Below are 12,145 nucleotides of genomic sequence, written 5' to 3' on the forward strand. Positions count from 1 at the left end.
TCATGGTAAAATCGTATATAATCGCCTATAACTTCATTAAAAAAAGCCAAAAAACGATTTTAAGGTTGATTTTATTATTAATGGCAAATCAAAAATCCTCTCTAGAACAAAAAATCATTTTGCTAGTTCTATTTCAAAGCATAAGTTTCAAGATATTATAAGTATGATTTAATAATTTATATCAATTATTAAACTAAATCAATGTTGGAAAGACATTTTTTTAAAACAAGTTAAAATTTTTTTAGCAATATTATATTCTTTTTAAATTGAATCATACAATACAGTAGCAAGCCCTTCAACTGCATACACTTCAGTGGCCATTCCAATTAGGAGGTTAGTTCACTTGTAGTAAACAAATAAAAACTGTGCTTTGATATGATAAAGCCCCCACATTCCACGACCCAAGTGGTGTGGCAAATGAGTGTGTCTATCATCTGAAATGTTTCAGTTAGGATTAGTAGCATTACATTAGAAAACATAAATAATGCATTTATTACACAATTTTGTCTATAAAAATTAAATATTATTTAAAAAAAAGGAACACTACTTAAATTCATTATTTTCACCCAAAATATGTCTTCAGCAGGTACGATCATCATCAACACTTAAAGATATTGACAATATCATGCATTATTAGGTGCTTAAATAGAAAATACTCTGTTATGAAAATTCTTAAAAGCCAAGTTTTTCATTATTCAAGTGCTAAGTAGTAACAATTGGAAATATAATCACAAATGTATTGGCAAATATTAAATCAATAGATTAAAATTGCTGTTATGGTTTTTATTTTTTTTTTAACGAAAATGTAATTCCAGAAAGTTCTAAAATTGTGACCTTGTGTCAAGTATTAAGTAGCAATTAAGAATATATAAAATTTGTAATTAAGAACATTCAATAGCTGCTATTAATAATTGTTATACTTTCATTATTTTTAAAAACCAATACAATTTCATTGTATATAGAAGTAATAAAGTTTACATATAAAAATTATCTATTTAACTCCAAAATATACACATAAAATATCTTTTATGATCAGCTGCAAGTAATCACATTGCCTTGGCAGAATAGACTTTGTATTACGCCTTGCACCCCCCCCCCCCACGCCCCACAAAATGCCTGTGCCCTATTCAGTGCTGGTGCCAGCAACAGGCAAAAGTGACCACAATCCTAAAAAGAGGAACCGGGGCAGACAGGTGTACTACGCTCACCGCTGCATTGAAATCTCCAAAAATAAATATAAATTTAGAGCATCCCATTACTACACTATTTACATTCACCAATAAAATTTTATTTTAGATTTTCCTCCATCTGGATGTTTTTGACAAGTCTATTTGCTAAATAAGAGAACAAAATGTTATTTTTACTTTCTTTTGCCCTCCTCTGGCGATCTTCAAAACAAATAAGTTCGCAAACAAGTTATGAAAAAAGTCTTGCCTAACTTTCATACTCTCCGTCAGCTGACAAGTCTTCTGTCTGTGTAAACACTTGCCTGATGCTATGCCAATCCTCTCTTAATCGTCGGCAGTCTAAAAGGCCCATTGAATCGCAATTTCATATAATCATACCAATTTCCATGAAGAAATTCACACTAATAATATTAATAATAATAATGTCATCTTATTAGGCGCATGTATCCATCTCTTGGCAGAGCTGCTCACGGCGCCGTAATTATATTAATTTCAATTATTTATTTATTTTTATGTATATTTATTTTATAACCGAAATGACATATATGGGTAGACAGGCAAAATAAAGACAAACACTCTTCAGGGTCACCATCCATCACCACCCTGGTGCATCCCTTTGTTTATAAACACTAAGGTATTTACATTCACCAATAAAATTTTATTTTAGATTTTCCTCCATCTGGATGTTTTTGACAAATCTATTTGCTAAATAAGAAAACAAAATGTTATTTTTACTTTCTTTTGCCCTCCTCTGGCGATCTTCAAAACAAATAAGTTCGCAAACAAGTTATGAAAAAAGTCTTGCCTAACTTTCATACACTCCGTCAGCTGACAAGTCTTCTGTCTGTGTAAACACTTGCCTGATGCTATGCCAATCCTCTCTTAATCGTTGGCAGTCTAAAAGGCCCATTGAATCGCAATTTCATATAATCATACCAATTTCCATGAAGAAATTCACACTAATAATATTAATAATAATAATGTCATCTTATTAGGCGCATGTATCCATCTCTTGGCAGAGCTGCTCACGGCGCCGTAATTATATTAATTTCAATTATTTATTTATTTTTATGTATATTTATTTTATAACTGAAATGACATATATGGGTAGACAGGCAAAATAAAGACAAACACTCTTCAGGGTCACCATCCATCACCACCCTGGTGCATCCCTTTGTTTATAAACACTAAGGAACAGAGACAAGATCTACTGGAGTCAAAACAAAATCACGACACCAACTGCACATGCATTTGAGCATAGAAAGCTAAAATGACCACTGCTGAAAATCCTCATACAAAATACTGTAATACCATTTGTATTTGAATGATACTACATATAATACTAGTTACAGTAGAGTCTTAAAATATTGTACAATATAAAAAACGACTATTATACACAAAATTTGGATTTATTATGCAAAAAACATTTTCGTTTTAACATCTTCCATACTCTTCCTTGGAATGCAATTAATGTGTCTGCTTTTTATCAACTAGTGGTGTATGCTCATTAACATGCATCGGCCTTAGCGTATTTTTCCCAACATTCTGTCTTTCTGCTTCCAGGTAATCAAGCGCATCTGACTCGGTGATAGCATTATCTGGAGTTCTTCGCCTCTGGCACCATGACGGTAAGGCAATATTGCAACACCCTCCCCAACCAACATACACCAATGTATTTAAAAATGCTTGCAAAGGATTCAACACACCCTAGAAAATGAAATAAAATATTAAAGTTGGTTGTCTATAAGTATTAATATAATATAATTTGTATATATATATATGTATATATATATATAAAAAAAAATATATATATTTTATTTTTAAAATTTATTTTATAGCAATCATCCAACAGGAACTCTTCGTTCCCACTTACAGGCGAAAATTGTAATAAACATACAATAAAATCACAAGATATAAAAAGATAATTATTATAATTATTATTATTATTTCTATAATTATGTAATTATAAATTAAAATTGAACACTGATGGCTGAGCTGGTGGAACTTTAGAGGTATAAACATTATGCATTTATAAGGCTATCATTATTGTTGTTATTATTGAAGACATAAAAGTGTTGTACACAAATTTGTAAATTCCTCCTGCATGAATTTATTAAGCATGGCCATTAAACTTTATTAAATGATTAACAAATATATTTATTTATTTTTTCTTGAATCATAACTGTATACTTATAGATTGATCATTTATAATACACAAAAGTTCATAGATTGAAATTCTGATAACCCCAATATCCTGGGGTAAAAAAAATTTTGGTCTTGCCCGCACAAACCTTTGGCCCTTTTAGGGTTATCGGACTCATCAGATGAATTCTGGCTCTAGCATTGTTTTTTTAGTACATGAGTAGATTATTTATGCTTGGAAAATTTCTAGTGGTAGGGTAGTAGAGGATGGGATGCAAGTTTTTTTTATTCCCCACCAGCGGCGTAGCTAGGTGCGAAAGGCCCCAGTGCAAGATTAATTGCCGGGCCCTTTGATCTGATAGGGGAATTCCAAAAAGGTCATAAGAAGTGCTTCTTTTAGCCCCTAACCCTAAAGGCTGGGCTAGTAAAAAATAATAATGATAATCGAATTCGTAACTATTTTAAGAGGGCATTATTTGGTCTCATCAGCTGTTCCAAACTATTCAAGAAAATTGGTGGCACATAAAATTTAACAATTGCAGTGGCGGGTCAGGGAATTCGAAATAGTAGGGCCGCGGGGGGATTTTTACAGGTGGAGGGTGAAGACCACCTCAGCCCCACCATGGTTGGGGCTGAGATAAAAATTCTTATGAATATCACCTCTAGATGGCTGGAAATGGCACGCTTAGACTTAAATTGTAACATAGTTTCTTTTTACCAATTTCTTTTATAATTTTGAAAAAAAATAGGGAGGGGTGAGGGTAGGCTGGCCAGCTGGGGATTCTTCGAATACACCACCGATTTAAAATCAACACAGTAATCAATAATTACTGCTCTAAAAACCGAATATTATTGAGGGGCCCACTGGCTGTTTTATTCTTAAAAGTTGGAAATTATTTTAAATTATTGTGGTCTATTTATGAATGGGCCCGTAATACCCTTGGCCCCCAGGGCTTTGCACTGGCTGCACTGCCCATAGCTACGCCACTGTTCCTCACCCTTCCCCATGTTACTGCATTACCTCATTTTAACAAAACAAGGCCTATCATACTTGATGTTGAAAAACCAAGTCTAATAATATGCTTATTAGAAAGACTTGTAGGCCTATAAAAGACAATGGTTGGGGCTTGCATTGAAAAAAATTGCAATTCATGTCAGCCCACTGCTGGTCTTAACAGATTACAACTAGACACCTAATTAAAAAGGTTGAATACCTCGGCCTTATTACATCATCAATCTAAGAGCAAGAGCTGAATGTTGGTTATTGTTTCCCAGTGGGAGTGGAGTTTCCTCCACCTGTGCTCATTATTGACCTTATCCTGACCTTCTCAGTGGTACATGAAGATGTTTCCTTGTTACAGCAGTCTAATGGTTTTATTTTTTTTACAAACGTTTTAACTTATATATTCCTATAGTTAATTTAATAATTGTTGGTGATTTACAGTAATTTAATTTTTCAATGTAAAGGAATATCTTTTGATGTTTTAGTAATGTATATAAAAAATATTCTTTCTTTACTTACCATAGAGAACCAGAGAATCATCATGGTATATTTTAGAGGAATATGTGTCAATTTGCAATCATGTTCGTTGGGAGCGCAGGTCGGATTTATGACATCATCAGCAAAAGACCTTTGTAAATTGATAGCCCCTAAGATTACATTCGGCCACCAACTAAAAAGCAAAAGAATTATAAATATACAGACCGATGTTACAGTTAAACTATTTACCATATTGATTTATAGTTATAATTCCTAAAGTTTACAGCATTCATTTTTAAAAACCAGCCCCACATTTACTTTGCAAACGTAGCCTTAAAAAGAAGCCATCTCGAAAAGAAGCCTATACAAAGGTCGCAAAAAAATAAACCCTAGGGCTTCTATACAGGTTTTACGGAGGTGAGTGAGTTTATATTGCACACAAGAACAGTTACACTCCTTGGAAAAGAGCGGAAGATATTGTCTTCTGGTGAGCTGCCCTATTAATTAATCACCAGTAATAACTGAGTGGAAATAATTTTTTTTTGTGGCTTACCCTTCAAGTGTTTCACAAAAAAAGTATAGTCCACGTAAATAAAAGGATGAATTTAAACATAATAGCCACCACCATTCTGTATTCTCAATTTTTGCATCCACTCAAGGCTCAAGGGGGGGGGGGAGGACTTGACTTGTATGATGGAGGGAGGCTTATTCCCCCTGTCCCGTTGGTGCTGCCACTGCAGCTAATGTCCCTGCTTTGGTTAAATTTTAATGGGTAATATAGTATTTATATAAATAAAAAATATGATTGACCAATTATAAATACAGTATATAACGGTGCATTCCTAAGAAATCTAAAAATATATTTTAAAAAATATATTAACGCAACATTACCAGAGAAAAAATACGGCCACAATCCGAAGAAATTTTTTCTGTACAGCCTTTATGTAGGTTCTTTCTCTGTCAGTGTACTGCCCTCTGGTCCCTTTGATTATTATGTTAACTGATGAAAAGAAATTACAAGCTATTTAACATGAAGACATTATAAAAAATGTTTGCATAATTTTCCTTGCAAGGACCTTGGAATTAAAAGTGGGCATTCAAACCAAACACAGAACTGTGTAAGCTAATTTTAAATTATACATTGCTTCCCAGCAATGAAACACATGAGTAGGGCTTGAACAATAAAAATAAATTTGCATTCGGAGTAAAGGTTAACGGTCTAGACTTCATGACTGTTTTATCAAGGTACCTGTTGTTAATTTTAAACAAAATATAACATCATACCAACAAACAAAACAAATTCACATTGGTAGTAATATTTAACAGTCTATACTTTATGATAATTTTATCAATGATAATTGTATTTTCCTTTTAGTTCTTATAGTTATTTTTAATGTCTAGCTTAAGTTGTTGTATTCCTCTTCTTTCGTTAGTTTAAGATTGACTGCGCCATTTTCTTGTGTGATGCCACTAATGTAAAAGTGAAATATCAAATAAATAATTTACAGCTTTTAATTTCAAAGCAAATATTAGCAGATCATATCAATGTTTTTTGTTAGGTCAATAAAATTATCAAAATAGTACAGGGAAGGTATGTAGCACTACCTTACCTAGGCTCACGCTAACTGATCACCAAGTCGCCATGGGCGAAAACTATCTTGGATTGACGGAAAAAAAAATCAACTGCTTTAGCAATTTTGGCAAAAGCCTAAAATAAAAAAAAGTTTTAAATACTTGCTAAAATACATAATTTTTTTAATTTGACCTCCATTTTTTCATGCTGCAAATGTTATTGCATGGCTCGTAAGTTATTTATAATTGTTATTTTAACGCGGTAGATGCAGGGCAGTGGCTGTATGACGTAGACTAATATGAAGGTAACACTATCTTGGGTTTTTTCACTAACACACGAGCGCTGATGCGATGTGTGATGGTCATGTCGAAAGAGTATTTCCTAGTATCGATAATGACAATAATTTGTGTTATCATCAAATACGTAAAATACATTTAAATAATGTGTGAATAATTTAAGAATGCACCGCATGGGTCGCTTTGTTACAAGGTGTACTTACTTGTGTTGTAGGGAGAATAATCTCGCAAGCAAGGCTAGTTTAGCCTAGGGCCTAGATCATGTACGTTCTTGATTATCGCGATGACTTCGGGTGACAGACGATCAGGCCCCAAGCCAATTTTAAATATACTGTAGTCTAGTAAACCACCGCTAGCTCCCTACCCCCAATATTGTTCAAAACTAAAAAGAAAATACTGTATAGGCCTGGCCTACGTAATTTTTTTCAACTTTTGTGATAGGCCTACATATTCAGCTAACATTCAAAGTACCTCATTTATTGGTGTGATAAAAATTAATTAATTTTCCTATCAAATAACGTTATCTTTCTCCTCCCCCTTCCCGAACCTACCAGATATTTTTTTCTAGTACTCTCATCAAGGCTGGGGTGGAGTCAGGGGAAACCACACCCTTTCCCCCCCTTCCCCCCCCCCCACTTTTTTTTGGAAAGTAAAAAAAAAATAATTGATTCTCCCAAAAATGCCTCAGAGGTTTATTTTTAGGCGTTTGGAAAACAAAATACTGTAGGAACCCCTAGAGTATTGTTGACTCGATCGCCACACCCTTCCCCCACCCCACCCCCCACAACCTTGGACCATTGCTACTGGGGTTCTGTCAAATAAAAATACTGGATCCGCCACTATTATGTTGTATCAATTTTTATTGTCATTTGTTTCATTCCATGTGATGATTGCATGGCATCATCTTGAGTACTGTAAGTATGTCTATCAAATTGGTTACCTTTTTTGACGGACAAATAGTAGATAACAGGATTAATGATCATCACCGTCAGCATTGTCAGATAGGAGGCCAGATAGAGCGGAATCAAATTCAGTGGTTTGTCTTCACACCTGAAATATAAAAAAAAACCAGAATACCAGTTAAAGTATAGCAATAACTAGTAGTATATCTACCAGGTCAAGGGACAACTAGAAGGGTAACTATTTTGTTACATAAAATATGATGGTGTAGCAGTGGCATATCAGGAAAGGGCATGCGGGCTGGGGGGGGGGGACCTGAATAAAGGCTGTCTCTTATACAATATGAGTGTACTTTAGGGAACATATCTCATACCTCTATTTTATACCATTGTGACGATAAAAGTTGTATTGTATCTTACCATAAGATGTCTCAAAATATTTTCCCTCTATCGCTGAGTATTTTACCTGCTTCTTGTGCTGAATACCCTGATCCAAACTCAGCCAGCGTTGGGTTTTACTAGGAGTCTGATCGCTTGGCTCCTCAAATAAACCTCATATTTAGAGTTAGGCACGGCTTAAGGACAATGTTTATATCCGTATGTGTCTGGTATGTGTTATAGTTAAGTTAGGCAGCGCCGCATTGTGTCTGCTGTGGGTCTACCGGGGCCCAGCGTGAATTTCCGATTTCCAATTTGAATGAGGACCAATAAAGAATTGTTATTATTATTTCAACCTTTACATTAATGTTGTAACATTTTATTACCGTGGTGTTTCTCTTTAATGCATTGTGTACACAATTATTCGAACATGGCTATGAAAAGATTTTCTTATCTTATCTATGGTATACATATATTTATTGTATATTTTCTATCGATTACAAAGAAATGTGATAATGTTTTGGACACAGCAGCAATCATACACTATCACATGCAGACTACTATTCAACGTGGTGTATTGTTATGCATAACCAGAATTACATCCTTATACCTGTACAATATATTCAAAAGAAAATTGTTCCCATTTGTGTGGGTTGAGAGGGACAAATGTAAATAAAAATGACTATTCCAAGGGCACAGTAAAATAGACATCATGTGATGCAAACACCAGTGTTATGAATCCAAACAATAAAAACTTGGCACCAACTTTTAGTATAGTCTTTTTATGCAAATTAAAGTTAAGTGTTAGTTTCATGTCTGGGATTCAAAATATTTTGCTGAGGGATTTACTATTTGCTCTTTACTATCATAAAGTATATTCTAGTTGTAAATAGGTTGGTAAATAAAATTTGTAAAATAATTGAAATGAATATTTTTTTCCATTTATGTTTCCACCTCTTTTTAGGCTTTGAATAGAGGGCATCGGGAAGTCTTTGCTCGAGATCCTGTTGCATGGATATAAAGAATATGATGATATGATGATGTATCAGTGCAATAATTGGATTGATAAATGCTTTATATTTATAAAAACCGAAAGGTCCACTGATTAATCTCAGATAAGAAAGTATAAAACATACTCCAAGTATTGAAATACACGCTATCGTGTTGGGATTCAATATTTCGACATTAATTATGTCATCATCAGGATGTCATTCCTGATGATGACATAATTAATGTCGAAATATTGAATCCCAACATGATGGCGTGTATTTCAATACTTGGAGTATGTATTATACTTTCTTTATATTTATTTGATTGTAAAATAAATATTTCAAATTGTGAGATTTCATAGCAAATTTCCATTGTTTTTTTGGTGGCAGGTGTATATTACACTTAAGTATTATTAAGATGATGATAATAATAGCTTAATACTAATAACATAGGAATAATAATAATCAACAAATTATTTACTTTAACGACATGTCTGTAGCTGGCTCATACAAAACAACAATACCAGTACCAATAAGAAAAAGTGGGCACAAAAAGCACATAACAGGCACCAAAAACGAAAGCACACCCCTGAAAAGGAAAAGAGGAAATATATTACCATTAGAGCCGTCATTACATGTATAAACTTTTTTGGGTAGTAACTCATGACTGACAATGGTCAGAAATGAAAAAAATTAAAGATAATAATTCTTTGTCCACATTATTAAGTTTTCTGTGATTACCAAACATTTTTGGAAAACAAGAGGAGCATTAATTGTTAACATGGTTTATTTTTTACCTTTGTACTCCTTTTAACATCAGATAAACATCCAGAGCATAAGTCGCAGTTAGGAAGTATGTTGTAACGTAAAAATATTGAGTCCAAGCCTGTTGGGTAAATAAATATTATATAGTAATATATATTAGTGATGACAGCCGTGGTGGTTCCAGACAGGGTGAATCTAACCAAGGGTCCCCTAAGTCTCATCCAGGATAACAAAATTAACTCCCTTTGGGTTCATGGGAACATTTCATGGTTTAGGATATCCCAGGTGAGCTCTTGGGTTGGATTGTAATACTACACTTTAGCTACTTTCAAACAGAGCACATTACCACAATAATTCTGGCACTGCCTTCTGTAAGTCCAAGCCAACTGTAACCACAATAAATGGGTTGAGTGATGTTCCATCTCGGAGCTAGTAATATTACCGCCATGGATAGATGGATGGATGGATGGATTTATTTGGTGTAAACACCAAGGATAATTACTAATGAAAGTCTGAAAAAGAATTATTTCCAGTGGGGGCCTTCTGGTGGTGATTGGCCAGTAAACCGAGAGACAATCCCCACCAAAAAAAGTGTACTGCATTCTCTACCGCACACGGCCGGGCCATATGCACGTGGGATTTACGACTTAAGTTTAAAAAAGGCGGTGTGCAACCATAACAAGGATAGCAGTGATGGGTATTACTGGGGACCAAGAGATATTTACTACCATTACACTACCAAAATGTATTTCAGTTTTTATTTCCTTTTTTATTGATTTTTAATTTTGTTTTATTGATTGAAAATACTAACTTCCCATAACCCAGGTTGGGGCCAACACGTACTCTCCCTTAGTGTTGAAAGGATCGCTCATACCCCTTGAATGCCATCATCCGCAACTGCCTAATGCTCAGAACGCCTACCCATCAAACCTTAACTACTATGAGCTAATGTATGAGCTAGAATGCTTCTCTGTCAGTTCTTTACAAAGCACTGTGATAATAAAATCCGAAAAAATATTTTACTTCAATATTTACAACACTTCCTTGTTGAAATGCCTGTATTGATTGTAGTGTGATATTCATTAGACTTAGCAGCCACCGTTGTGTGGAAGATTGACCATTTGACATAAGAGCCATATTGATATGCAAGTTAATTTTATCCTCTTTGGAATTTCCCAGTCGAAAGTTTTCAGCATCATTCACTGAGAAACGTTGACATGTATATTGATCTACAGTATCACTTTACATATCATAACAATTTCCAAAACATTTCCTGAACCATAAATTTAAATTGCGAAAACCTTATTTCACAGAAAATAATTTCAACATGAATGAAACAAAAACAGAATTGTACCGTATATTAAAAACAGCAAATTACGATCGAAAAAACAGAGGGTCATCTTATAACGCGCAACACATACAAATTTTTGATTTTTAATTCATGGTCGTCTTGGCGAGCAGTGGCCGACCATCAAGACAAGCAAGGTATGCTCTACATACCCAAGCATAAAACTCCAAAGAAAACATTTCATTCTGCCTTTTTTTTCCATTTTATTTAGTAGGCCTATTTATTGGTATTATTCTATACTACCTTAATTTTTTTAGCTACTTTCATGGAATATCTAAGATGTGCAAATCATCTATAGGATGCGAATTTACTACTGAATCAAGTATGAATGACCGCAATTAATGAGGGGAAGTAAGATTTTGATAAACATATAAAAACGTCCATAAAATAGATTTATTCGAAAGATTGGCCCCACATTTAGCTCTGTTTTTCAGCCACGAAGATGAAGTATCAAGACCATAAAAAGCAGCAAAAAGTTGGAATTCCGACAAAGAATCAGGGTGGGAGTGGGGGGTGTCATCTTATACACCAAACATATAAAAATCGTCCAAAAATCTTATCAAACTTGAAGGGTTTTCTTATACACAAGTATAATATACAGTATTTCATTTCATTTTATTTATATTATCAATTCCACTTCCATAGACTAATGGTCCTGGCCCGGGATTTATTAATCTCAGCTTAGCAAATGTCTAAAGTCAAAAAAGTTTAGATACCCCTAAGCAAAACATCTTAGCTAAAACATTGTCTTGCGTACAATCGACTTTATAATTTTAAGCAAATTTTTAAGTTGACGCAACATTGACAAATTTGACTTAAGCCAAAAAAGTCTCAATCACACTGGATTAAATTTTGGGAATATGTAACCGTCATCACGGTAAACATTTCTAGGGGAAATGTTACCGTCAATCGCACTTGGACTTTTCAACTCGGTTAGTTTTCCCAAGTAGTGTAAAATTAACTATTGAGGGCAGTACATTTTGACCCGTAACATGACCCGTGACCTGTTTCTATTGTTTCGACTGACTAGGCCAACATCATGAGAGCCTAGAATTTCTCCTTCCGATATGTCATTCCATGCCATACTA

General features: G+C 34.1%; 1 protein-coding gene across 1 annotated transcript in view; it reads right to left on the reverse strand.

The window, feature by feature from the left end:
• Window positions 1–2,575: 2,575 nt before the first annotated feature.
• Window positions 2,576–12,145, reverse strand: part of LOC117103119 (G-protein coupled receptor 143-like) — a 15,542-nt gene continuing 5,972 nt past the window's right edge. Inside the window, exons 4-9 of the mRNA XM_033243616.1 lie at window positions 9,742–9,830; window positions 9,426–9,533; window positions 7,619–7,728; window positions 5,701–5,809; window positions 4,852–5,002; window positions 2,576–2,894 (exon numbers count right to left, since the gene is read on the reverse strand). Of these exons, the coding sequence (XP_033099507.1) occupies window positions 2,655–2,894; window positions 4,852–5,002; window positions 5,701–5,809; window positions 7,619–7,728; window positions 9,426–9,533; window positions 9,742–9,830 (807 nt within the window). The 3' untranslated portion in view covers window positions 2,576–2,654. The remainder of the gene's footprint in view (window positions 2,895–4,851; window positions 5,003–5,700; window positions 5,810–7,618; window positions 7,729–9,425; window positions 9,534–9,741; window positions 9,831–12,145) is intronic.

Source organism: Anneissia japonica, unplaced genomic scaffold (genome assembly GCF_011630105.1).
Source record: "Anneissia japonica isolate Jap-2015-1 unplaced genomic scaffold, ASM1163010v1 scaffold287948_len850469_cov200, whole genome shotgun sequence".
Classification (NCBI taxonomy): Eukaryota; Metazoa; Echinodermata; class Crinoidea; order Comatulida; family Comatulidae; genus Anneissia; species Anneissia japonica.